This window comes from Prionailurus bengalensis, chromosome B4 (assembly GCF_016509475.1).
Source record: "Prionailurus bengalensis isolate Pbe53 chromosome B4, Fcat_Pben_1.1_paternal_pri, whole genome shotgun sequence".
In the NCBI taxonomy this organism is placed as follows: Eukaryota; Metazoa; Chordata; class Mammalia; order Carnivora; family Felidae; genus Prionailurus; species Prionailurus bengalensis.
The window spans coordinates 127,436,693-127,462,903 of record NC_057358.1 but is presented as its reverse complement, the minus strand read 5'-3'; the positions used below and the strand labels follow the sequence as shown (position 1 = coordinate 127,462,903).

Here is a 26,211-nt window from a genome sequence, read left to right as displayed (position 1 = left end):
AGGGAGGCAAAAATGGAGACAAAGACTGGATCAGGCAAAGGGAAGAATATGAGTAAAAGCCTTGACAGGAGAAATCTGTGGCATTGGAGCACTGCAAGGGAGGTCAGCTGTTGCTAGAGAAGAAAAGGCAAACGAGGGGCACTTGGGTGGCTCAGTTGTTTGGGCATCCAACTCTTGATTTTGGCTCGGGTCATGATCTCATGGTTCCTGGGTTTGAGCCCCATGTCTCATCAGGCTCCATGCTGCCAGCACAGAGCCTGCTTGGGATTCTCTCTCTCCCTCTCTGTCTCTTCCCTTCTCCAACTCACACGCACATATGCACACTATCTCTTTCTTTGTCAAAATAAATAAATAAAGTTAAAAGAAGAAGAAGAAGAAGAAGAAGAAGAAGAAGAAGAAGAAGAAAAGGCAAACAAATAGAGAGGGTGTTGAGGCCAGGAGGCCTTCCTGCCCTTCACCGTGAAAAAGTGATCACTTCTCTCCATGGATCATTTTTCCTACATTTTGGAGCCCTCAAGAAATTCCAGGATCACTAATGGCTCTACTACCCTAGTTCTTCTTTACAAAACCAAGAGGCCAAGGTTTGGGAGATTTCATTTGATGGTGTAGGCATTTTTGAAACTTAACTCTTAGATATCAGAAGTGGCTTAGAAGAAGACAAATAAAGTCCAACAAATAAAGAAAACAACAGCATAAAGGAAAATTTTAAAAAGGCAAATAAAGCTGGGGACAAGATGTGTACCTAATAATACATGCCATCATGTGAGCCACATATATGAATCGGTGCCTCCTAACAGCCAAAACAAAGATGGAAAGCAGTGCAGTAACAGGTGTCCTAATGCCCTCAGTGTTATTTATCTGCTACAGGAGAACCTCCATCTCTGGAAACTGGAAGGCCAACACAGGTTCTGCCATGCTGGAGCAGGTGGCCATGACAGAGAGGTAAGAGAGGAAGGAGGTGTAATAGGGCGACGCACCAGCCACAGCAGGAGGTGGGTGAGGGATACAACAGGAAGTCTGTAAGGAATGCCACCTCACCCTCTGGCCAGTGCCTTGCCATGCACAGAGCACTTTCCTGGGCACAACAGCTCTTTATTGCACAACAAGCTGCAGGGTAGATGTTTTATAATCCCACTTTACAGATGGGAGAAGACAGTTCAGAGAGGGAAAGTGACTTGTCCAGGGTCACAGAACTCATCAATGACAGAGCTGAGATGTCTTAACCCCAAGTCCAAGGGTCTTTCCAGCCCTGCCCAGCTACTGCAGAGATAGCAGGGAGTCCTCACCAGTCCCCTCTGTGCTCTCACAGGTACATGAAAGCATCCTTATTAGGGCACCAGAGCTACTGGAATGTCCACTCTTCTCTCTGATTTATCTCCATCTCAGTGTCAGGAGGGAGAGGGTATTTCCAGTGAATCATGAATGTGGTATGTGCACTCTGGCTGAAGGTCCCTCAGGTCTTTCTGCCTGTAAACACTGCTGGGAGCTCCCTTCAGCTGAGGAAGGGCCAGTCACCTACGACCAGGGCCAGCAGCACACACACGTTCTTTCCTGCAAGCCAGCTGACCTGCGTGTAGGCATGCAATGAGAGTGGATAGAGTGTGGGCTTTGGGGTCAGAAAGATCCATTGAATGAACACTTATTGAGTGCCTACTGCATGCCATGTTGTGCCAAGCACTGAGGAGGCCAAGATGAAAAGATCCAGCCCTTCCCTTTAGAGACTGTGTGACCTTGGCAAGTGTCAGAACACAAACATCATTTGTCAGAGACAAAGGGGGATTTGTTGACTTGTGGCAATGAAAATTCCAGAGGTGCAGCACTAGGTAAGACTTTAAAGCTCATTCTACACACCTCAGTTCAGCTTTGTTCTATGTTGGCTTCATTCTGGACAGTACACTCATTTGGTGGCCCATAGTGGCTCCAGGCTCCCATCCTGAGTGTCAAGTACCACAAGACAAAACTCCTCTTTCTCAGACATTTCAAGCAAAAACTGAAATTGAGCCTTATTCACTGATTGGCCTGCCTTGAGTCACATGACCATCCCTGAACCAATCCCTATGGCCCAGAAAACAACACCGCTGTGATTCAATAGGCCTCTGTCTCCTCTCTGCCCCCTGGAGATTAGGGTGGGATCAGGTGGCTATAGCAGGAATGACTGAGGGAGACAGGAAGGGGTATGATGCCAAGGAACATCAGGAAGGATAGGAGGGAAAATGAATGTTATGCAGACTAAAACAACAGTCCCGGCTCCCCAATCAAGGCAGAGACAGAGTGTGGTATGTCGGGGTGGAAGCAAGCTTTAGGTGCTTGCAGAGGGAGCACAGAGAAGGGGCACCCAATGCAAGAAGGGGTGAGATCAGGGAAGCCTTCCTGAAAGAGGTGGAACCACAATCCCCTGTAAAGAATGAGTAGGAATTGGGAGGCTTTCCTTCACTTCTCTGTCAGTTATCCATTGAGCACCAGCTGGGAGCATTATTGAGCTAGGCCCTTGGAAAATGGTGGCAGACAGATGGACATGGTCCCTGCCCTCGTGGAACTTATGGTTCTGGAGCTCTAAGAAGCAGCAGGATGTGAACAAAAGTGAGTGGTCCTGTCCCTGCAAACTTATGTTCCCTAGGGTAAGTTAACTAACCTCTGTGAACTTCTGCAACTGTTCAGTGGAGGTAATAAGCCAGAGTGCTGAATGGGAGAGGGCTGTTCTGTGCCTAACACAGAAGTGGCCCATGGCAGCCCCAGGTGGCAGTTGCAGCCTTCAGTCTTGGAACCCACTGTGCCAACTAGTCTCAGGGAAGGGGAGAGTGTGCTCATTACCTTGTACAATTGAATCATCTGGTCTGAGGCAATCATTTCCTTCCCCCAATGAGCATTCATGGGACATCATGGTCCTTTTCTCCGTGGCCTTTCCAGATCGTGAGCCCAGCCTTTTGCCATGCCTCATGAGCTGCTCACAAATCACCCCAGAAGGCCACCATATCCCTAACTGCACAGTTCCAAGCCACTTGAGCTATTTCTTCAAGAGCCTACAATAGGCATGAGTCCACTTAGGCCTGAATTCACTTTACCTTCTGTAAAGCCATGGGCAGTACTCCCAGAACCTGGGACAGAACTCCCCAATCCCACTTCCACAGGGGAAAATCTCTGGGGTCCCATAAATTTTCCCTGGCCCTCTTTCCACCTGGCCTGTTTGCCAGGTAGCCTGACTCCTTGGCAAAACCAATAGTATGGCTTGGTTGGTGCTAGTCCCACCTGGCTGGAGGGGACTATGGACCCATGTTCTCCAGGCTCTCCCACACTGCTCCACCCTTGAAGTCCCTTCCTTGAACCTGGGAAGGTGGAGAGTGGGGAGAGCTGTGCCCCATGGGATGCAGCCAGTAGCTATTCCAGAAATTCATCATTTGAAAACAGCCTCTAGAAACCAGTCTTCTACAGACTGGTCTTGGTCCAGACTTCCATCTTCCTTTGAGAAGACACCTGATTTAGGAGTGTGTCTTAGGGCACAGGTCTTCCTAAACTGGAGTTAGCCATTGGTGCCAGATACAGGAACCCTGGTCAGAGAGCCCGCGGAGCTCTTAGAGCTCTGAGGACGAAAGGTTATTCTCAAATTGGGGCTGCACATGAGAATCACAGGAGAAATTTTAAAAACGTACAGAGATTATGCTAACGTAGGGCAGGGCCCCCAAATCTGAATGTTTACTCTGTGTTTGTGTGCTCAACTCTCCTGGCGACTCTGATGCACAACTAAAATCATACCTAGACCTTCCCATTTTTCAGATAGGGAATCTGAGGTTTCAAGAGGAAGAGGCTAACCCAAAACTATTGAGGAAATTAATAGCAAGACCCCAGGTCACTGGTATCCCAGGCTGAGGGAGAACAGGCTGCAATGTGTCCCAAGGGAAAGGAAGGGTGGCTTGCTTGGACTGTGAAATCAGACAGACTCTAGGTTTGGAAGCCAGTACAGTGGCTGATTAACCTCTCTGAGCCTCAGTTTCCTTATCAGTAAGAATGGGCTAAAGCTTCCTGACAGAGTTGTGTTTGGGGTTAGAGGGAGAAAGAAGGGTCAACCCCCGCAGAAGGCCTGTAGGGGCTCAATAGCCATGAGTTTCCACCCTTCCTTTTCTTTCTGTGATCTCACATGCTCCTTGCTACAGCTGGATGCAAAAACTGAGAGCTAGGAGCCAGGAGATCCGTGTAATCCTGGCTCTATTACTGTCTTGCTGTGTGGCCTGGCCAAGCCACTCTCCCTCTCTGGGCCTCCATGGGCATTGGCGGTTAAGATGAGAGAGTTGGTTCTAAGAGCGCTTCAGCCATGATCTCTCCTCATTCCAGGCCTTTTGGCTCAGAGACACAAATAGATCTCAGAGCAGGAGTGCCCCGTGTGACCCTGGAGGGTGAGGAGAGAAGCAAGAACATTGACACAAAGTCCCCTGTGACTCCCAAATCCAGCCACCACAAGGGAAGCCAAGTGCAAGCCCGGGGAAGACTTCTCCAGATACAACCATCCCCTTGTTGCAGGGTCAAAGTCCAGCGTTGAGATCTTTCCCCTGCAAAGCAAACTGGCCTTGCAGCCATCAAGTGGCTGGAAAGGGAACAAAAGCACTGGGTCCGGAGGGCCAGGCCCCAGCCGCGAGAGCAGCCTGCCAGGCTCCCCTGTCTGCCCGCCCCAGGATCCGGGGAGAATGCACCCTTTGTCCCCCCTAGGCTCTCATCTAGCATGGTCGCCGGGGCTTGGAGGGCGGCCTGGGAGGGATTGCTGAGCCCTTCAAGCAGAGTTCCCAAGGGAAAAGGGCTGCAGGAGTAGCTGGGTGTCCAGGATGGCTCCGGATGGAGACCAGGTAAGCTCTCCACTACTGGGGAGCCAGCAAGGTCCTGGGGTGGGGGCGAGGGGCAGGTCTCTGAGACCTCCCCCACCCCTCATTCCTTCTTACCCTCATTCTTCCTCTCTCTTGCTTCCTGTCTCCCTTTGTATTCTCTCTCCCTTTCTCTGTCCATCTATGTCTCTGCTTTTTTTGTATACCCATTCTGTCTCTCCCACTGCCTCTCTGTCTCCCTCTGTGTCTCTGCCTTTGTCTCTCTTACTGCATCACTGTCTCTTGTTATTTCTGACCATCTCTCTCCATCTCTGAATGGATACATATGTGTCGCTGTCTGTACTGGGACCTGTTGGTCCATGTGTCTCTCTGTGTCTCCCTATCTGTCCCCGCCTCTCTCTCTCTGCTCCCTCTTCCTGCCCTCTCCCCCCACACTCACTGTCTGTCTGTCCATCCCTGCAGGTACAGGCTGTGGGTGGACAGCTGCTCAGAAATGTTTGGCGGCCTGGACATCTGTGCTGTCAAGGCCGTCCACAGCAAGGACGGCAGAGATTACATCATTGAGGTGAGGGATGTCCTCCTGGCCTGGTCCAGCTCCTGGGCCAGAGTGCCAGAGGGAAGGAATCCAAGTGTGGTCTCCAGCATGGTTGGCTGTGTCCCAGCTCATGGCCTGGGCACATGTGGCTCCAGAGGCTTCTCCCCCACCAGCCTCACACCCCTCCCCATCTCCACCTGCAATAGCGTTTAGAGTCTCTGTGCTCCGGACATGAAGTTTGACAATCCATGGGCCTCAGGGTAGGGAAAGAGCATTACCAAGAGTCAGCAAGACTGTGTCCCATTGGGTCTCTTAAACTCTCTATGTCCAAGCATATAAGAAGGACACACTCCCCTCATCACCATGCAGAGAGTCCATCGTCTGTTCGCTCAACAAACATGTCCTTAGGGGCTCCCCAGGGCTAGGCATGGGTCTGGTTCTGGGGACAGAGCTGTGAACCAGACCGACATGCGGTGTCCAGGCTGGTGGGGAAGAAGGATGAGACACAAGCAGTAGAGGACGTTGGAAGTTAGGAAAGGGAACTCAGCCCTGCGGGGCTGTGAGTGAAGGAAAGACGTAGGGAAATGTCATTGTCAGAGAGAGGCTGGAGACCGGCTGCGGGTTCCAGAATCTGTCCCACAATCCCTGCCGCCCTCCAGGACTGTCACCTACCCACATACCTCTGACCCCATACTCTCCTTTACCTCCGACTTTCTGTCCATGCCTCCCCCAATCCACAATCCCCTCTCTCATGCAGGACCCTCCCTGCCCCATCCCTCCGGGTCCCACAGCCTCCCCCTTCACCCCACCTCCCTCCCCTGTCATGCCTCCCCCCCTCCCCCCCCCCCCCCCCCCCCCCCCCGACATAGCTGTGGCTCTCCACTGCTTTTCCCTGAAAATGCCCCTCTGGCCTCAGAGTTCTCCCTTCTCTCCCCAACTGCTCCCCAACATCTCCACATTCACACTCCCCACGGCCCCTTCTGAGGCTCCCTTTCCATGGCCTTCTCTTCAAACCACAGCGGATGGGCGGTGCTGACACAAGGCCAAGACACGTGAGGGAGAGCCCTGCGGCCACCCCCTCCCCGGGTTGTGGGCGGCTAATGGGAAGCACATGGCTGGGGTGACCACAGGAGCCAGCCAGTCCTCCGGGCCCACGTGCCTGCCACTCCCCCGGCCCCGCAGCGCGGCAGGCCCAGGTGACCCCATGGGTGGGAGTCCCACTGTTTACTGCCGGCCGTGCCAGGAGGGCATCCGCACCGTGCCCCAGGAGTGGCCACCCTTGGAGGTGAAGGGGAGGGAGCTCAGGATGGACTCAGTCCCTCCACCCTCCCCAGAGAGGCCAGGAAGCTCCCAGGATGAGTTGCGTCTCTATTTGCAGGTTCCATCCTGCTCCGGAAAACAGCTCTTCTCAAGTCCAGGAACTGCTTTCCCTCCATAGCTGAAACTCCTCCGGTAGCCCCTTCCCAGAGGAGGCCTTGGAGGAGCCAGGAGCAGTACTGGTGTGCAGACTTGCTTCTGAGCCAGGCTGCATCCGGGAGGAACGAGTGCCCCGCCTCCTTGAGGGTGCCCTGGGAGCTTTGGACCAGGGGTGGACGAAGCGCCCCCCCACGCCAGCCTGAGAATTTGCATCTGTTGAGACCCTTCCTGTCGCTCCTGCCTCTGCATCAACTCACAGGGACCACCAGCCATGAACTCACGGTGGCACTCAGTCGTTCATCCATCCTCCGCTATGGAGCCTCTGTGCGGGGCGCGAGACCCCAAGCCAGGTGGTGGGGATAGAGCAGTGAACATGGTAGCAGAGACCCTTCCTCCTAGAGCTTCCATCCAGGGAGGCAACAGCAATCGTGGAGGAAGGACTCCTTGACTCCCCTCCCCTCTCTCCTGTGAGCGTAGCCCCTTTTCTCCTGCATTCTCTCTGCCCCGAGAGCTCCTGCCTATCTTGAGTTTCCTCAACTTTTGTTCTTAGGAAACAAAAGTCTGTACTCGTGGGCCCGGGCTCCCTGCCTCCAGACATTCAGAGGGTCAGGGATGAAAGCCCTCTTACATTTTTTTTTTTTTTAAGCAAAATTAGTGGGTTTGGACTTTAAAAAACAAGAAAACAACTTCTCACAATGTTCCAGGAGGAAAAAAAAAAAAAGATGACTTTTCAGATTGTTTTTTCTCTCAGAAACATTGCAGAGTTGTTTCCCTTGCTTTTGGGTTTACGGTGGGGTCAAGGGAGACGAGGAACTTTGCTACCACGGAGACAAAAGGTATTTTTCCCCAGTCGAGAAAAAAAAGGCAGAAGAGACCCAAAATACTGTTTGCTTCAGCCACCTCTGTGGTGAGAACGTGAAGTTTGTACTTCATGTTTTATGAAGATCCTCACAGTGAAACACTCGGGGGAAAGACCCTTGAACTTGTCCTCCATGGCCTGTCCAGGGAATGATATTGCTCGCTGGAAAAATGTTTCCCTGGGGAGACCAGAGTGTCCACTTCCTTTGGCTTTGTCCACCATGGGGATTCCAAAATGCTCTGACCTCAGGTTGCTTGTGGCGGCTGTTTTCCACTGCAGGGAATGTAGGAAACAGAAACCAGAACAGAAAAGGGTGGGTGGGGTCAGGGGGAGAAAGGACAGGCCTGTGTACATTTAGACAAACTCCACAGTTAGAACTCAGTTCAGCCCACGTAGACCGAGAGGCTGTCTGTGTGCCGGGCACTGAGATCTGGGGTGCCAAGAACTCAGGCCCCAACCCACAAGGAGCTCAATTTGAGGACAGTTTTCAGGACTGTGCTAGAATCAACATACGCATCCTTGAGTTTGCTTTTCAGCTTCCCAACCACAGTGGGTACTTTACACACAGAGCCCTAAACGTCCCAGCCGGAAGCATCTTCACAGACCCCTCAGTTTACAGTTGAGGAAAACATGGGCCCACCGAGGAAAAGTGACCTGCCTAAGATCACACAGCAAGTCGGTAGTAGAACATAGGCTCGGATTCCAGGTTCCCGTCCCGATTTTCACCCCAGAGAGCTATTTCAGTGCTCAGTGACAAAGGGAAGGACTGTGGCTTGTTAGTCCTGTGTCCTTGAACTTAGTACTCCTTTGACCCTCAGTTTCCTCATCATTGTGATGCAGATACTAATAGTACTTGCCTCCAAGAGCTACTCTGAGATTTGTATGAGATCCTCCACACCCGGTGCTTGGAACAGTGCCTGACACATAGTAAGTGCTTAATAAAACATAGTACTTATTAGTATACTTATCGTGATGAGCAGGACTTACTGCAAGGATCTTTCATCCCTCCACTGTAGTCTTTATTGAGGGCATATCTGTGGAACAGGACACAGGGCCCATCCCTGACCTCAGGGACTCACAGTCCGGTTGGAGAGACACAAGTAACCAGGAGATGTCAGCACTGTGGGTGAGCTCCCCACCGGGGCAGCCAAAGTGAGGACAGCGGGAGGACAGATGAGCAGCCGGTCAGAAGTTACTCAGAGAGAGAGGAAGGGCTTAGCTGCCCTTCGTTATTCCCTGAAGAATGAGAAGGACTTAAATAAAGAGTGAGAGAAGAGAATGGTATACACAAGGACCTGGTCAGAAGAGAGAACCTGGTGAGTCCAGAGCTTGGGAAGTGGGGAAACAAATGCAGTGCATTTGGTGGGCGTGGGATGAGTGAACAGGCTAGATGCCTACAGTGGAGGAAGGGAGAGAGAGCCCACCTAGGCCTCACTCCCCTTCTAGACCTTCTACAGCTGCCCGTGCCCAGGGAATCACCTGGATGGTTGGCCTGTGTGACTTGGGCCAAGTCCCTTCCCATTGCTAGGCCTCGGTTTCCCCATCTGCAAAACAAAAGCAGGATGAGCAAATAGGATCTCTCAGGACCTCTCTCAATATAAGCACTTTGCTTCCTTTGAGAAGAAGGCCATTCCCTCCAGGCATACGTCCTCCCAGAGCCTCTGAAAACAGGCCTTTCCTCATTCCTCTTCTCTCTGAACCCTGGGTCAACTCCAGCCCATGTCATTTTTTGGTCATAATTGAGCCCCCACCTTCACTGCTTCCGGCCTTGTGAAAGCCTTGACCTTGGGCCAAAGTTCAGGAGGTCGGCCCCAAGCTTGGGCAGGAGCCAAGGTGGGAAAAGAGGGGGCGGAGACTGGCTCCCCAAAGAAAAGAGCAGAAAAGGTCAGCAAAGCCTTCCTGGCCCTTGGTCACATTTCTGTAGCCCAACAAATGTAGGCTGAATTGAACTGGATCCAGAGAGTTGATTTAGACTGAACTGCCGGGATCTGGGTGTCTCCACAGGAACCATTCCCAGCTGGAGGCACTGGGCTGGGTGTTTGCATGGACAACATCACCATCTAGTGGTCACTTCTGTCCTGAGCCGTGCCAGCCCTTCTGGGACGCACTGCCCCAAGCCTCCTTTCTCTCTGCAGGTGATGGACAGCTCAATGCCCTTGATTGGAGAGCACGTGGAAGAGGACAAACAGCTGATGGCCGACCTTGTGGTCTCCAAAATGAGCCAACTCCTGATACCAGGGGGCACAGTGCCCTCGCCCCTGAGGCCTTGGGTGAGGTTTCCGGGAGCGCAGGAGACATCATGGCCATGAGAAATGCTGGGCTCTCTGGGAATGGGGAGCCCCTGGATCCAAAGGAGATCCCCTAGAATGGAAGCACTCTGGGGAGAAAGGAATGGGGTGTGGATGGAGGCTGGGCTTGGACAGCTTGCACCCTGCCCCGGACAGGGGAGTTTGGGGGGCCTCTGAGGAGACCTTCCCCCATCCACCATCAGAGGGAGGAAAGCCTTGTCACAACTGCACTGGTGGGCAGAGATTATGGACATAAGAAGCCAGTTGTCCCTTCTGTGCCCTCATTCCTGGGCCTGCACAGGGAGCAGCGGGCGCGTGTGGGTGTGTGCGTGCACGCACGGGTGTGTATACACACGTGCCCTTTGTGTGTTCCCAGGGCCCCGGTCAATAGAGACTATTGTGTCTTCTGTTTCTCCGTGCCCCAACCTCGACAAGCTCCCTCGCTCATTCTCCAAAGAATTTGCTACTCTCAGCTTTCTGGAAAAGCAAATCTCAAAACCTGCTTTCCCCTACCCCCACCCCTCCCCCACAAAAACAAATCCATGATAATAGCTGTGGGAAGGATGGTTCTACCGGAGGGGGTTGCTGGCTGGGAAGGGGCATGGGGTAGCTGTCTCCACTGGAGGTTCTGTCCTGACTCGGGTGGTGGTTACACAGATGTATACACATGTAAAAATCCGCTATGCTGTGCACTTAAGAATTGTGCAAGTTTTACTCCAATAATAAAAAGATCTTTATAAATCCTGCCCTCCCACCAGGGAAGCAAATGCCTGCGGCAATCCCAACAGGCTTCTCTTCTCTCCTGCTCTAGGCTCCACAGATGAAACCAGCAAAATCGCCGGGGCCAGCCCAGCTGGGACCTCCACTTGGACAGCCCCAGCCACGCCCACCCACACAAGGTAAGCCCCATGACAAGTCAGCAAGAGAAATTATGTAGTGAGGATGTCCAAATGCACTGAGGGATCCATGTGTGGTTTCCAGAAGGTACTCTGGGAAAATCCATCCTAACACTTTATCCACAGAGTATGTGTGCTCACTCTGTGTGCAGAATGAGTGAGAATGTGAGGTCTGTCACCCCAATAAGTCAGGAATGAAGAAGGGAAAGACAGGTGAAGTCACTGAGTGCCTCATAGGTGCCAGGCACTGTGCAAGGGACTTTCCCCTCTATTTTCCTTTTTTTTTCTTTTTTTTTCTCTTTTATCTCCCAATCACTCCCCAGTGAAAACCATCAGTCTTTCCTTTTTGCAGAGGTGGACATTGAGGCTTTGCCCAAGGAAGCACAACAAGAAAATGGAGGTTTACAAATATGGCCTTTCAGATCTTTGAACAAGCATCTGTTTCTTTTTTATTAAAAAAAAATGTTTTAATGTTTATTTTTTGAGAGAAAGGGAGAGACAGAGTGTGAGCAAGGGAGGGGCAGAGAGAGAGAGAGAGAGACACACACAGAATCGGAAGCAGGCTCCAGGCGCTGAGCTGTCAGCACAGAGCCCAACGCAGGGCTCGAACCCACAAACCGTGAAATCATGACCTGAGTCAAAGTTGGCCGCTCAACTGACTGAACCACCCAGGCGCCCTGCAGGTTTCTGTTTCTTAGCCATTAGTGGTACCTGGTTGTAGATTTATGAGCAACCAGCCAGAGTGAGAAAGAAAAACGGAATATTATATATAACTGTTTATTGAAATTATTCTTCCTCAAAAAATATTCCAGCATTACTGTCTAAATGTTGCCATTTATTAGAGAATGGGTGAACTATTGATGAGTTTATGAGAGGAAGCCGTGGCAATAACTGTGTCACAAAATGTCGTGACCTGGGCGTTCTCACCTGCGGGGCCCGGAGAGAAGACCTGCCCGCTGCCTCTCTTGCAGTCAGAACCTTCCAGACGCCAAACGCGTTCACTGCTCTAGCGCCAGCTTGGATCTCCGGGGCAGCTCTACAGCAAGAAGCCCCCCAGGCAGTTTCACAGCAATCTCTTTAAGAATCTGCTAGGAACCTACCAGAAGAAAAAGCTTTACTCTCACATTTTGTGGCCTTTCCAGTCGCTGTTACTAAAGTAACATATTCATTGTTTCTTAGAAAAATCGGCCTTGGGCATTAAATGGCTTCCTCTTCCACAGGTCTTAAAGCACCCCATCCATCCTTCCTGTGTCTGCTTCTCTTCCCAGAAAAGCAGAAGGTATTTAAGAAAAGGGAAATTGTGGGGCGCCTGGGTGGCGCAGTCGGTTAAGCGTCCGACTTCAGCCAGGTCACGATCTCGCGGTCTGGGAGTTCGAGCCCCGCGTCGGGCTCTGAGCTGATGGCTCGGTTCGAGCCCCGCGTCGGGCTCTGAGCTGATGGCTCGGAGCCTGGAGCCTGTTTCCGATTCTGTGTCTCCCTCTCTCTCTGCCCCTCCCCCGTTCATGCTCTGTCTCTCTCTGTCCCAAAAATAAATAAACGTTGAAAAAAAAAAAACTTTAAAAAAAAAAAAAAGAAAAGGGAAATTGTGTAACTTACATAACCGTGTAAATGGACATGGGGTTTCTTCTCTAGGCAGATAAATGTGTTTTTGTTTTTAATGTTTATTTATTTTTGAGACAGAGTGTGAGCAGGGGACAGGCAGAGAGAGACAGGAGGGGGGGCGGGGAGCGGGGGGAGACACAGAATCAGAAGCAGGATTCAGGCTCGGAGCTGTCAGCACAGAGCCCGACGCTGGGCTTGAACTCACAAAATGCGAGACCATGACCTGAGCCGAAGTCAGACACTTAACCAACTGAGCCACCCAGGCGCCCCAACAAATGTGGTTTTGAATCCACCTCTACATCTCAGTACCTTTGCGGTCTTAGGCAAGTTACATGCTTTCTCTGAGCCTTGGTTTCCCCAGTGATATAACAGCTCCCTCGTTTAGTTATGGGCAGCTGTCCAAGAGAATGTAGGTGAAGCACTTAGCAAGGTGTCTGGCACAAGGGAATGCTTAGTAGATGTTAGTTCTTACTACTAATAGTTTACTATTAATAACTGTGTGACTTTTACTGTTGAAAACTTACTATCAAAAACGTGTCTTATTAACAATTAAAATATACATGCTGCTCTTAATGATCATTACCATTAACAATCCTTATAAGCAGCCCCAATGCCCTCCTGCCTGGCGATAATTCTATCATTATAAGTGTTCAAAAATGATTTATTCATCCCCCTGCCCGGCTCCTGGCTGTGCCTCTGCCCTGCCCTCTCCTTTCCTGCTCTGCCCCAGGACTTACTTTTTAAAACACATTTGAACAGAGCACTTTTAAAACAGAGAGCTACTGTATTCTGGTTTCCTCTCCGGCCCAGAGTACAGACATGCTTGATAAAGAGATATTATTTTAAGGGACATGAGGCTAAACACACTATTAGTGAGTTGAAAAACAATCCATTTAAAGCCAATTAAGATAATTAAAGAAAACGCTCATTGGATTAACACTCAGATTAAAAATAACAAGGCTAGTTAATTAACTTGTTTTTGAACTCACCGTAAAAAGTGAACTTTTCTTTTAGTGAACCTCATAATTTTTTAGCACCAATCCTGTGCTTCAGCAAATACTTTCTCTGTATAAGTCAGTGGTTTTCTGTATGTGCTGAAATGAAAAATACAAAGTTGTTTGCTTTGCCAAGAAGCTGAAAGAAATAAGTAGAGTGTCTCTTGAGGAATCCCAGGTGGATAATAGGGACTCAACAGAGAGTTAATAAATGAATGAACGAGGATCCAGATTTTCCAAGATATTACTGGCCCTGGGGTAGGAGAGAGGATGGGGAGAATTAAGATAAAAGTAGAAACCAGATGTTTTCTTTGACCTGAAGTGGAGTTATTTTTGTGTTTATTTATTTTTGAGAGAGAGAGAGAGAGAAGGAGGGAGGGGCAGAGAGAGAGAGGGAGACACAGTATCCGAAGCAGGCTCCAGGCTCTGGGCTGTCAGCACAGAGCCCGACGAGGGGCTTGAACCCACAAACCGTGAGATCATGACCTGAGGCGAAGTCGGATGCTTAACCGACTGAGCCACCCAGGCATCCCCCCCCCAAATTTTTTTTTTAATGTTCATTTATTTTTGAGAGAGAGAGAGAGACAGAGGGTGAGTCGGGGAGGGGCAGCGGAGGGGGGGCGGTACACAGAATCTGAAGCAGGCCCCAGGCTCTGAGCTGTCGGCACACAGACTGTGAGATCATGACCTGAGCCAAAGCCGGACACCCAACTGACTGAGCCACCCAGGCACTCCTAACCTGACACGGGTTTCAAACATAAAAGAATAAGCCAGCATTTAGAAACCAGGAGGTTTTGCACAAATGTTTCCATTCCCAGGTTCTCTAGATAGAGCAGAAGCTCTAGAAACAACATGCCTGTGTCCCTCCTCAGCAGCTGCCTGCTGACTTGCAGTCACTGGGCTCCCGTGAACGACAGGACTCCGCCATTCGCCTCCGGCCCTGCTCCTCCCTGTTGTCTCTTTCACAGGGCTGTAGCATCAAGTGCAATTTTCTTCAGCTTGCGCCTCTTTAGAGTTCCCTGAACTGTGTTTTTATCTCAAGGAAAAAATGTTAAAGCCATATGGTTTTTTGGACACCTGCCTGCTTCATTTATTTATGTACCTGCCTGGCCCTATAGGTGTTTGAGATCAATGGGTCCTCCAACCCACTGGGACATAGAGTGACAAAAGCGGCGAACAGCAGATCAAGGCCACGTGCAATCAGTTGCTAAATCGATACTTCAGTTCAATCCAACGTAGAAAGTGCCGCATCAGCCTCGCAAGAATGTTCACATGGGGCCGGATGTTCGGTGGCTGGTCCGAGGGCCTCGTTTTACAAGCCAGGGCCCAGGAAGCCAGAGAAAACTCAGTCAAGTTAACGCAAGACAGGAGTTAAGAACTGGGGCTCCGCGAGCCAGTATGGTGTAATGTGCCAGCTGCGATGATTGAGGGCAGAGGTCAGCGGAAGTCAAGTCCCCCCTTCCTCCTGCACCTGGCTCAGAGATGTCCTCCCCTGGAGGAGAGTGCCTTTTTTTCACTTGCACAAAGATGTGAAGACTCAGGGCCACCCTGCATGGCACGGTTTTGTGATTTTTGTTTGGGGTTTTTTTGTTTAAGGAAAAAAGAGAAAACGAAACAGAGCGTTTGAGTCAGAGAGATGTAGGTTTGAATCTTGGCTCGTCCCCTTACTGGAAGTGACACCTTGAGCAAGTCACAGCGTATCTGGGACTCAAGTGGGGATGATGATAATGCCTAACCCACAGCACTACTGTGAGGAGGCCGAGCCCAAGGCCGGGGACTCAGGTGTGCTCAGTAAGACTTGTAGAAATCAGCATGAGCAAAGGGCCACAGACACAGGCTCCAGCCCCTCTGAACTCCCAGTCTCCTAACCTGTCCACAGTGATCTCAACAAGCACAGCAGGGAGAGCCACGGGGTACCCCGTTCTCCCAGGAGCAGGTCCCAGTCTGTTTTGGCAAAATGCAATTCACAGCAGCCCTGACGCTCAGGCTTCGCAGATGAGGAGAGAGCGCCTTGCTTGCTTGGAGCCTTGGAACCCTGCTTGGAGTCATTTCTGGGCGGCTAAAATGTCCCCAAGCCTGTGATGCCCCTTTGCTTGTAGGTGGAAGTCTCCATGCTCTGTGCGGTGAGAGGGAAAAGCCAAGACCCCTGTGAGCTCTTTGCAGCTACTCTTTTCTCGTTAGGAGAACTTGAGGAGGCTCAGTTTCCAGCTCTATGTGACAAGAAGGATGGTATCTTCCCTACCAGCCTCTCTCTAGATCAAATGACATATTGCCTTTGAAAGTTCTTAGAAAAGTTTAAAGAGCTATCAAAAGGGAAGGGGTAATCTATTGTTTCAAGAGTAATGCATCTTCAGTGTGGAAAACATCCGTGAGCAAAAGAAAGAGAATTAACCCCACCACTTTTGTAATCATTCAGCACTGACTTATTACTCAAAGCGTGGTGAACAGAAGCATCACCTGGGAACTTGCTAGAAATGCAGAATCCCAGACCCCACCTGGAGCAGTCTGCCTGGGTCGCCATAACAAAATGCCACAGAGTGGCTTCATCAAAAGACATTTATCTTCTCGCAGTTCTGGAGGCTAGAGGTCTAAGATCAAGGTGCCAGCAGGGTTGAAAGTTCTCTCCATAGCTTGCAGACAATGCTTTCTCACTGTCTTCCCATGGCCTTTCCTCTGTGTGGCCCCTGGGGTCTCTGTCTCTTCTTCTAAGGACACAGGTCCTATTGGGTGAGGGCCCCACCCTTATGACTTCATTTAACAATAGTTAGTTCCCGTAGGGCCCTGTCTCCAAATACTGTCACGTTGAGGATGAGGACTTCAAAATATGAATGTGGGGGGGGGGATGTGGGGGTACACAATGCAGTCCACAACACTCTCCCGGACCTACTGTATCCTAATCTTTATTTTAACAAGATCCCCCCAGTGATTCATGTGCACGTTAAAGTTAGAGACACACGGTTTGAGTGGACAACTTTCCAGTCTTTATTTTTTTTATTAATTTTTTAACGTTTTTATTCATTTTTGAGAGACAGAGTGCTAGCAGGGGAGGGGCAGAGAGAGAGGGAGACATAGAATCTGAAGCAGGCTCCAGGCTCTGAGCTGACAGCAGACAGCCTGATTCAGGGCTCGAACCCACGAATCATGAGATCATGACCTGAGCCGAAGTCAGATGCTTAACCAACTGAGCCACCCAGGCACCCCTCCAGTCTTTATTTTTTACATAGCTATATACATATGTGCTAAAATGGAATAAAACCGTATGTTGTTTTGTAAACTGCCTTTTCTGTTTAGCAGTATGTATTTAGCATATATTATCAACACTGTTCTTTATCATTTAATATATGATAGCCACAGGGTATTCCATTACATGGATGTATCTTAATGTTCCTGATCAGTTCTCTGATTGGGCACTTACACTGTTTTCAGTTTTTCGCTGTTATAAAAAAACTGCAGTGAACATCCTCGAAGCAATATTTGTGCACAGCCATATTTATCTTAAGAAAAACTTGAACATAATCATTTTTCTCCCTGTAGGGGGCCCTCGCCAAACTCAGTCTCCTCAGCCCCCACGAACCGGGAGCCCCTCCCAACAGAGGCTCTCCCCGCAAGGCCAGCAACCCCTCAGCTCCCCGTCGGGGTCTCCACAGCAGCAGAGATCGCCAGGCTCACCACAGCTGTCCCGGGCATCCAGCGGGAGTTCTCCAAACCAGGCCGCCAAGCCAGGCGCCCCCCTCGCCTCACAGCCCCGGCCCCCCGTTCAGGGCCGCAGTGCCTCCCAACAGGGGGAAGACTCCAAGAAGCCAGCACCACCCCACCCTCATCTCAAGTAGGTGCTCTGGGATCCGGCAGGGTAGAGGGTGGGGTAGGGCTGCGGGCAGAGCTGGGCTGACTCAGGGGCTCAGAGACTAAGGAAGACCCACTGAGGCTTCACCCAGACTCTCAGTGGGTCGGAGGATGGAACTTGGATGGCAGGCAGGGCCCAGGAGGTCAGAGTACAGCTTGGTTCCCACCACGACCCTCCAGATACATACTCATCAGTTATCTCTTGCCACATAATAAACCTCCCCCAAAACCGCAGCTTAAGCAAACGACCATTTTCTTCGCTCGTAATTTTTGGTCCAGCAATTTATTCTGAGTCTGGATCAGCTGGGAGATTCTCCTGCTGGTCTCTCCTGTGGAGTTGCCAGGTAAAATACAGGAGGCACAGTGAGATTTGCATTTCAGATAAGCAATGAATAATTTTGAGTATAAGTATACCCTCAAATATAGCATGGGAGATACTTATACTGGAAAAAGGATTTGTTTTTCAACTGAAATTCAGATTTAACTAGGTATCCTGGACTTTTATTTACTAAATCCAGCAACACTACCCTCCTGGGATCATTCAAGTGGCTTCAGTTATCTGGCATCTTAACTGGGGCTGGATGGTCCAAGATGGCCTTCCTTACCACACATCTGCTGTCAGCGGGGCCTGTCTCTCCATGGGCCACCAGCTCCGGCAGGCTGAACCCAACTTCCTCGCATGGTAGAATCCCATCCCAGAAGAGCAAAAGTAGAAGCCTCAAAGGCCTGGGCCCAGCTTTGAAGCCACACAATGTCATTTTTTTTTTTAATTTTTTTTTTTTCAACGTTAATTTATTTTTGGGACAGAGAGAGACAGAGCATGAACGGGGGAGGGGCAGAGAGAGAGGGAGACACAGAATCGGAAACAGGCTCCAGGCTCTGAGCCATCAGCCCAGAGCTGGACGCGGGGCTCGAACTCACGGACCGCGAGATCGTGACCTGGCTGAAGTCGGACGCTTAACCGACTGCGCCACCCAGGTGCCCCCACACAATGTCATTTATCCCATCATGTGTTTTGGGTCAAAGCAACCTATGTGGCCATATAGACTCTTGGTAAGAGGGCCTCCAAAGCACATTGCAAAAGGCTAGACCCCAGGAGGAACCACTGCCGTCACGTCATGTCTGTAAACGACATATCACGACACACACCCATCCCCTTCCCTCTGAAGCCCATCTCTCGATTTGAGGTCAGAGAGTCCCAGCTGTGTTTTCTTGGGAAAGCCCCTCCCTTCCTTCACCGCCAAGCACTAACGTGCAGAAACAGAGCCTCGCTCCTAGCACCCACTGTCCGCTTACCACCTGCCAAGCACTTCACTTGGTTGGGGTTTTTTAATTCTCACAAGCATAGGGGTTAGTAACTATTACTGTCCACATTTTACAAACGAGGAGGAGATGAATTGCCGAAGCTCCACTGTTGGTGAGTAGAAGAGCTGGAATTGAACACAGGGCACTCAGCCCACGGATCGGGCTAACCAGGATGCGTCTGAATGGGTGATGCATTCACACGGTTCAAAGATCTACACGACATCAAAGGTACACAGTGAAAAACCTTCCTCCCATCTCATTCCCGGCCAGTGCTTTCCGGCCCCCTGCTCCCCAGGGGTGACCACATTTGTTAGTTCCTTGTGTATTCCTCATGCAAGTACAAAAATGTATGTTGCTTCCCTCCCCCACTTTTTACAAACGGCAGTACTTACTATCCACACCATTCTCCTTGCTTTTTACATTTAACAGTAAATCCTAAAGCTCATCCACTGTGTCCATTGACGTTTTCCCCTTTTCACAGCTGTATCGTATGCCACTGTATAGTCGTACTGTGATCGAACCCACCACAAAGAGAAATTTGGTTGGCTCTTACAGAGAAGCCGGCGGCAAACAACCCTGAACACACACTGTCATGTGTATAGGCTCAGCTGTGGAGAAAGTACCAGCGATGATATTGTAGGATCAAAGGATGAATGCATTTTCCATTTGATAGATATTAGCAAGTGTGGCATCGTGGTTGACATCACAGACTCGAGTCAGACTGCCTGGGTTCCAATCCCAGCTCTACCACTTAAAAGCTGCATGACCTCAAAAGCATTACACAACTTCTCTGTGCTTCTACCTGTATGGTGATGGCAAGACCCATGTGTGGATCTCTTAAGCTTGGGGCCTATGTGTATCATCTCTTCCTGTGTCTGTCACCTCCACTAGAATGTGAGCCTCCTGAGAGCAAGGCCCGAATCACATCCCTCTCCACAGCCCTGTCACCTAGCACTAGGTTGGCACAAAGGTTCAAACAGTGGACACCTTGAGAATCCCAAAGCAGGCCAGAGGCTGCAGCAAAGGCTTCACGGGAAAGGCAGGAAGTGAAGCCCAGAGTGACAGAGAAGAGGCCTGAGGATGGGCTAGACCAGCCCTCCGTTTTTAATAAAAATTTTTTTAATGTTTATTTTTGACAGAGAGAGAGAGAGAGAGAGAGCATGAGCAGGGGAGGGGCAGAGAGAGGGAGGGAGACACAGAATCTGAAGCAGGTTCCAGGCTCCGAGCTGTCAGCACAGAGCCCGGCGTGGGGCTCAAGCCCACAGACCGTGAGATCATGACCTGAGCCAAAGTCGGACGCTCAACCGACTGAGCCACCCAGGCGCCCCAAGACCAGCCCTCCTTTTTACCGATGAGGTGAAAGAGGCCCTGAGCAGTGCGCCACCTGCTGAGGCCAGAGGGGTCAGATGGCAGGGCGGGGTCCAGAACACGGGCCTCCTGATTCCCAAACTCGTGCCAGAAAGTACAGGAGGAGCAGCCACCACCCGATGCTGATACAGCACTTTACGGTCGGCCCCACAGGTTTGTGCGCGGAGGCACGAGAGTGGTCAAGCTGCTGTCTAGTAACACCTGCCAGCGAGCAGCCCGGCTTGCTGGAACGAATGTGATCCTCGGGCACTCCCCTGCTACTCACTGAGAGCCCCAATTTCTGTACCTAAAATTGGAGGATACTGATAACCACCTGGCAGGTTAAAGAATGTGTGTGATGCACTCAGCATCATGTAAGTGTTGGGATGCCAGGTTTCCGGTCATCCTATCATCGTGATGACTGGGCTCACCCAGCTTGGCTTCCTGGCAAGCCCTGTGACTCATTTCCCAGGCCTTGTCACCCCCAACCCCCTTTGCCTTTCTGTTTCAGCAAATCCCAGTCCCTGACTACCAGCCTCAGTACATCTGACACCTCTCAGCGCGGGACCCCAAGTGAAGACGAGGCCAAGGCCGAAACCATCCGCAACCTGAGGAAGTCCTTTGCCAGCCTGTTCTCTGACTAACCTTGTCCGGGCTGGGACAGGGGAGTGCTGTTACACTCTCCCTTTTCCTGCCTCTCTTCCTTCTCGGCCTTGGTTCCCGATGGGAACAGAATGGAGGGCCTGAGAATATACTCTCTAAATGCCTTTGATCCAGGAACTGAGTATCTATATGTGTTCCCACCTCCCTTGACCATGACATTTCAGCATCATCATCCGATGGTGGGCCTTTGAGAGCCTCCGGGTTCATCAAATCAGGCCCTAACGGCATCACATCACCCTGCCCACCCAGATGCTTGCTCCCCTGCCTCAGATAACCAAGTGAAATGTCTGTGTGTGGCTAGTTTTCACATTTCTTGTTAGTGTTTTGCTCGCCTTCAGGTGAAGGTCCCCTCCAGGCCTTGCCTCACCTCCATCAAATGCAGACACTATAGTCGGACCTCAGCAACATAGGAGGCAATAATCTTTTGACCATGTTTTGCAAACAAAAGGAGAAAAGCCCAGCCAGGGGAACATACTACCTACCCATGCTAGCTCCATCCAGGCTCAATCACCCCTCAGACCAGAAAGGCAAAGGTCCATCACATGTGGCTCCCGGTGGGATCTTAAGAACAGTGGAATGAAATCAGATCCTGTGTAACAAGTGGGGCCTTTCAGAACTCAACAGAAATGGAGAAGAAATCCTGAAGTGCTGCTCACCCCCAGATTGGACAGCCAAGAGCAGACGACAGTTCTACGAATCATCCCTAGTTCCCAAAAGAAGATGCCCTCAACTTCCCAAGGAAGGAGTCAGGTCAGGGTTCCTCCACCCATTCTGCGTTACACCGCCAAGAACTCCCCGAATTCCCGCCAGAAATGTTCCCTCCTCAAGGACATATGAGGAACCGGAGAGAATCAGGAGATCAATAACAGGCTGAGAAAGCGAAGTGGTGGTAACTTCCAGGTTGGCATTTCACCAACGGTTTACAGCAAGGCTTTGGTAGGTGACTCAGGTACGAAAGGGTCCCATGGTCAAACATGTTTAGGAAATACTTTGTATTTCTTGTTTTGAGATGGGTAGTACACATTACGTGTCAAAGGCTCTTGGAATTCCTGCAGTGAAGAAACGAGATTGAACCTTGCTTAAGCCAAGCTTACTTCAAAGAACAAGTGGGCTACAGGGCTGGGCAATGCTGTGACTCCCTTTCCAAAGCTTTTTCCCTACATCGGACTGCTTCCCATGACCAGATGGGGTGCAGGGCTGCCCCCAAATCACCACATGCCCGGTGCTAGAAACATTGTAGGTGCCAGAACCAGCTTCCTGGTCCCAAAAAGAGCCCAGGACATTTGAACGTAGCCACCACACTCCCCTTAACAGCCTACATTGTGACTTGAGACATGTCTCTCCCTCCCTGGTCACAGAGAAGGAGAGAGGGAGGTAACAATGAACGTGTCCGTGGCGTGGAGCTGCATTCTGAATAAAGGAGCAGGGACAACTTATAGGGCAAGGTGTGACATCACGGAGGCATGTTTGGGGAGATCAAGAGCATAGAAAACACCTAAGGCAGCCACTGCTCTTGTACATTGGAGATTAAGGTCAGAAAAAGTCAAGGTCACCTGATTCTCACATAGTAATAAAACAACTGGAAACACACAACAGAGTGGTCATAGGCTGGACAAAGTTTCTCAAAGCGTGGGCACAGCTAGCTTCAATTCAGAGCAAAGGAGGCAGAATTCTGGTCATAAGGCCCAGACCCTTGTCTTTGTCAGTCTCCCCAAGTATTTTGCATGCAAATTGAAGTTAGACCAGCAGCCCTGAGCTGAGCTCAGTGGGAAGGCCCCCTGCATGAGATCAGTATTGGTATGGGCTCTTTACAGCCAGGCACCCACTCCTTCGCTGAGCAAAAATTCGTGGTTCCAACAGTGACTGCGCAGCTTACATTTTCCCACTTTCTTATATTCTGTCCCTTGTCCCTAAAAACTTCTCAACATTCAAGCTGTAACTCCCAGATGCTCCCACTACAGTAGCACAAGATTTTTTTTTTTTTTAATCAGACCAGGCATCCTGATATTTATAACTGTGCACACATGTGATCCATGACAGAACACTAGTTTATAACCGGCACATTTGAGTCAATTTCCCCACTGGTCTGAGTATGAATGTAGAGAACAGGAATGGTCTTGCAGAGACCATAGACCCCCAAAATGGACTGTTGCCACACATAGGCTAACACGTGTTCCTTCCAAACACTTAACCTTTAATAGCTGTGACATTTTTGAATGGGAAAGGGCAAAAAGAAGGGAGTAAAGGAGTCACTCTATAGAGATTCTGACCGGTGGTTTGGTTTTTGCTTTGTTGCACAACTTTGACCCAAAGAAAGGCTGGCATTTTCCCTCCAGGCTGACTTGGTGAGGCTGAACCATGGGTGCCAAGGGTGTAGCACAATGAACGGGGATTTAAGGATGCAGCTTCAGGGGACACTGCCACCAGCCAGAGAAAATAACTCGGTCCAGGTCTTCCCCCTCTCACCATGGCAAGATGGTGCTGTAGTTTAATTAGGTGTGAAGTCAGCTTTCCAGGGACACTGAATATGCATATCCTCGCTCTTCCATGGCCTGTGTTCTCTCCATCGTTACTGCACTCCTTCCTGACGTTCAGTCCCTGCTGGTGGGGTAGAGAGGAAGGGCCTTCACTCACATGGTAACAAATACAGTGGCACAGCCCAGGAGCCTAAACACCAGCCACCCTCTGAAGTTTTCATCGGAGTCTGCAGTGGAAGGAGTTCACGGGGAAGGCAAGCCGGCGTGGGTACCTCATGAATTTGCTACGTGAGTCAAGCACAGGGCACATTCCTTGGCACACAGGTGTTCAGGACATGTTTTACGTTGGCCTTCCTAGAAAACTAGGAAACTAATGAAATGTACACAAAGTGTTCAGGCTGGAGAAAAGGGCTGTCTTTACAAGAGTGTCAGTGTGAGGAAGTCACTTGCCCAGGAACAGAAGTGAACCCATATAATAGTAAAATGAGATAAACTGAAGAAAATCTACGGGGTTTTTTTGTTTTGTTTTGTTTTTTTAAGCCTCAGAAAGAGGTCTCGGATTCTAAATTGAGTGTGAAAAGGAACGGAGGTGAGCAGAATCGGGGGCCATGAGGCATCCCCTGTAGTGCACTTGACCATGGAGGTGGGGGGCCTCAGGGCCACCACGGCTGGGAGCCAAACATCAGCCTCAGTCAGAAGAGGCTGTGGCGTGCAGGCCAGGACGATGCCAAGGCTTGTACAGCAAAGACCCAGGGCCGAGGAGCCCCTTCCAGACACGGCACACAGCACACACCAGAGCTTCACAAACAGCCCTGGCCCGCAGATACACCGCCTCCTTTCGGAACCCGGCCCCTCCCAGGTCTGGGGAGCAGACAGCTGGTGTTGTATTCAGCTACATAAAGCAGGTCAGTGGTTCGTTCTGCTTTCAGTGCTTAGTGCTGGTGAAAGGTCAGAGTCAGGGTTTAGGCCGGTTAAGTCAGCCTGGCAGATCCAAGCAGTGGCTGAATTATATGGAGGAGTAGCTCAGGGCCTAAGAGCACTTTTCTCATATCGCATGTTTTTCTTTATCCTGGAGAGCACGCCGGCTGGTTACTAACTGTACTGACAGATGTCAAAAGCTATCCCTGACTCCCACACAGTCACTGATAAAATTCAGACTTTGAGTCTAGTATTAAGACTCTAAGAGAAGGCAGCCACTTGGGGTTTGGTTGGAGACAAATTGGAAGTTTGGGCAACAAGCAAGTCAGATCGGTCCATTAACCAAACACAATGCATAAAGGGCACAGAGCCTCCCTTGTGTTTCCGCAGACAGAATATGCAGCCCAGCTAGATGAGACTGGGACTCTTAGATGCTGGGTTCAGAGCTCTCTCTCTTTCTCGACTGGCCCTGGCTGAGAGAAAGATGAAAATGGCTGGGACATGGTTCTTGAAGTCAGGGGGGTGTCCCTCGAAGGGAAGACCAATCAAAAACTGAATGTTCCTTCTACAGTGCGTGTGCGTGAATCTTTTAAAATCCCTTTTGTTTCCCATCATTTGTGTTTTGATTGGTCCTCCTGCTTGTAATTTCCGTTTCCAAACTCCTATAGTTGAAGTATTTGCTGTCTACGGTCTTTATGGAGTCTAGGGCAGAAGCAAGTTGGCTCTTGGCAACTACTGCCCAGGGAAGGAGGAAAGCCGACCTTGGCCCCAGGCCCCCAGCACAGGGAGCAGTGGGAGGAGTGTCCAGCTCCATCAGAATAAGAATTACAGAGATACGGGGCTAAGCAGTGATCGCAGGAACTGGAGCACCAAGACAGACAGAGAGAGGACAGAATGCAACTGCCTTTACATGAGGAATCCCAAAACCTTACACTGGAAGGAGAGGATACCTCCCATGATTTGATGTCCAGCCTTGCCAAACCATAGCTTTCACTTATAAAGAGAAGGGAGAGAAAAAGGGCAAGCTCCCATTAATAAAAATAAAGGGAAAAACACGGGGCCACAGAAAGCCGTTAAGGCTACAAGCCAATGGAGAACCGCATCTTCCCAAAACGCTTACCACGGCGCTCTCAACGAGCTTGCCTCCACAACATTCTCAGCGATGGTCACAGAGTCGCGCGGGGGACGTGCTGCCGCCAAACCATGACTTCATGCTCGTGACGCACCAGCAATATATAAAGCTCCACAGTCTCAGCCTAATGAAGAGGATGTAGGCTTTTACAAGCTTCTAACCGTAACTTTAGGTGTCCAAGAGGAAAAGCTTTGAGGCTGTTTTAAGAATTTAGAACAAACTGCTGGAGGATTTAGGCGTGTGGCACACACTCTCAATTAAGAGATGTGTCACACTGGCCAGGAAGTCCCAGGTGAGGTGTCAGAAAGGAGCACCCACATCCATGGGACACCAGCAGTTCCCAGACCTCTCGAGAACCATTCAAAAAGGACACTTGGCAGACTCATTGTTTTACAGGATTTGGTGCTTCTGGTCATCACTACATCCTCCCACCGCACACATACCCACACAGTGCAAACCTAACAGCACAGACGGCCACGGAGGGATGTAGAAGCAGAGAAGGGTGGACTTGGGCCCACCGAAGCTTCAGGTGATTCTTTCAGCCCAGACCCAGTTACAGCCACGCAGCATCTAGTGGACACTGTTTAAAAAGCTGTCCTACAGCTCAGACATTACAAAATACCACAGAAAGAAATGTCAAAGCCCCAATCCTTTGCCTATACACAGTAAGCTACTAAGGGTGACATGGCCTCTAGAAAATCCTAGTACTGACTGAATTTTCTTCACTGTGATGGAAATAAAGACTATATGTGTAGCAAAAAAATACCTTCACGTGTATGTAGGACTCAAAATATTCTTGCAGCATATAACATTCCAAGCCATTTCCTTATATGCAAAACAGATTTTTTAAAAAGGAGGAAGACATCGGCAATATTCCTAAATATTGTCTGCAGATATAATAGTGTTTTATTCCTGGGTTGCGATTCAGATTTTTATTTGTCACGATAGCATGTTTCTATACTGTATGATAAGACATTTGTGTTTGGCCTTTTTCTTGTATGAAGAATAAATCTTGAATTTTGTGTATTTTAAATCTTAAAAGCAAAATGTTCTTCCAATAGAGTAGTTAAGAGGCGACTTTGAAGAACAAGTACTTGACCAGCACTCAAAGCAGGAAAACTTTGTTG

General features: G+C 50.1%; 1 protein-coding gene across 1 annotated transcript in view; it reads left to right on the top strand.

Annotated features, from left to right (window-relative positions):
• SYN3 (synapsin III) overlaps positions 1–26,117 on the top strand; it is a 465,413-nt gene extending 439,296 nt beyond the window's left edge. The window contains 6 exon segments of the mRNA XM_043562446.1: positions 868–942; positions 5,271–5,373; positions 9,754–9,888; positions 10,718–10,805; positions 16,934–17,225; positions 20,406–26,117. Coding sequence (XP_043418381.1) covers positions 868–942; positions 5,271–5,373; positions 9,754–9,888; positions 10,718–10,805; positions 16,934–17,225; positions 20,406–20,538 — 826 coding nt within the window. The 3' untranslated portion in view covers positions 20,539–26,117.
• Positions 26,118–26,211: the final 94 nt, after the last annotated feature.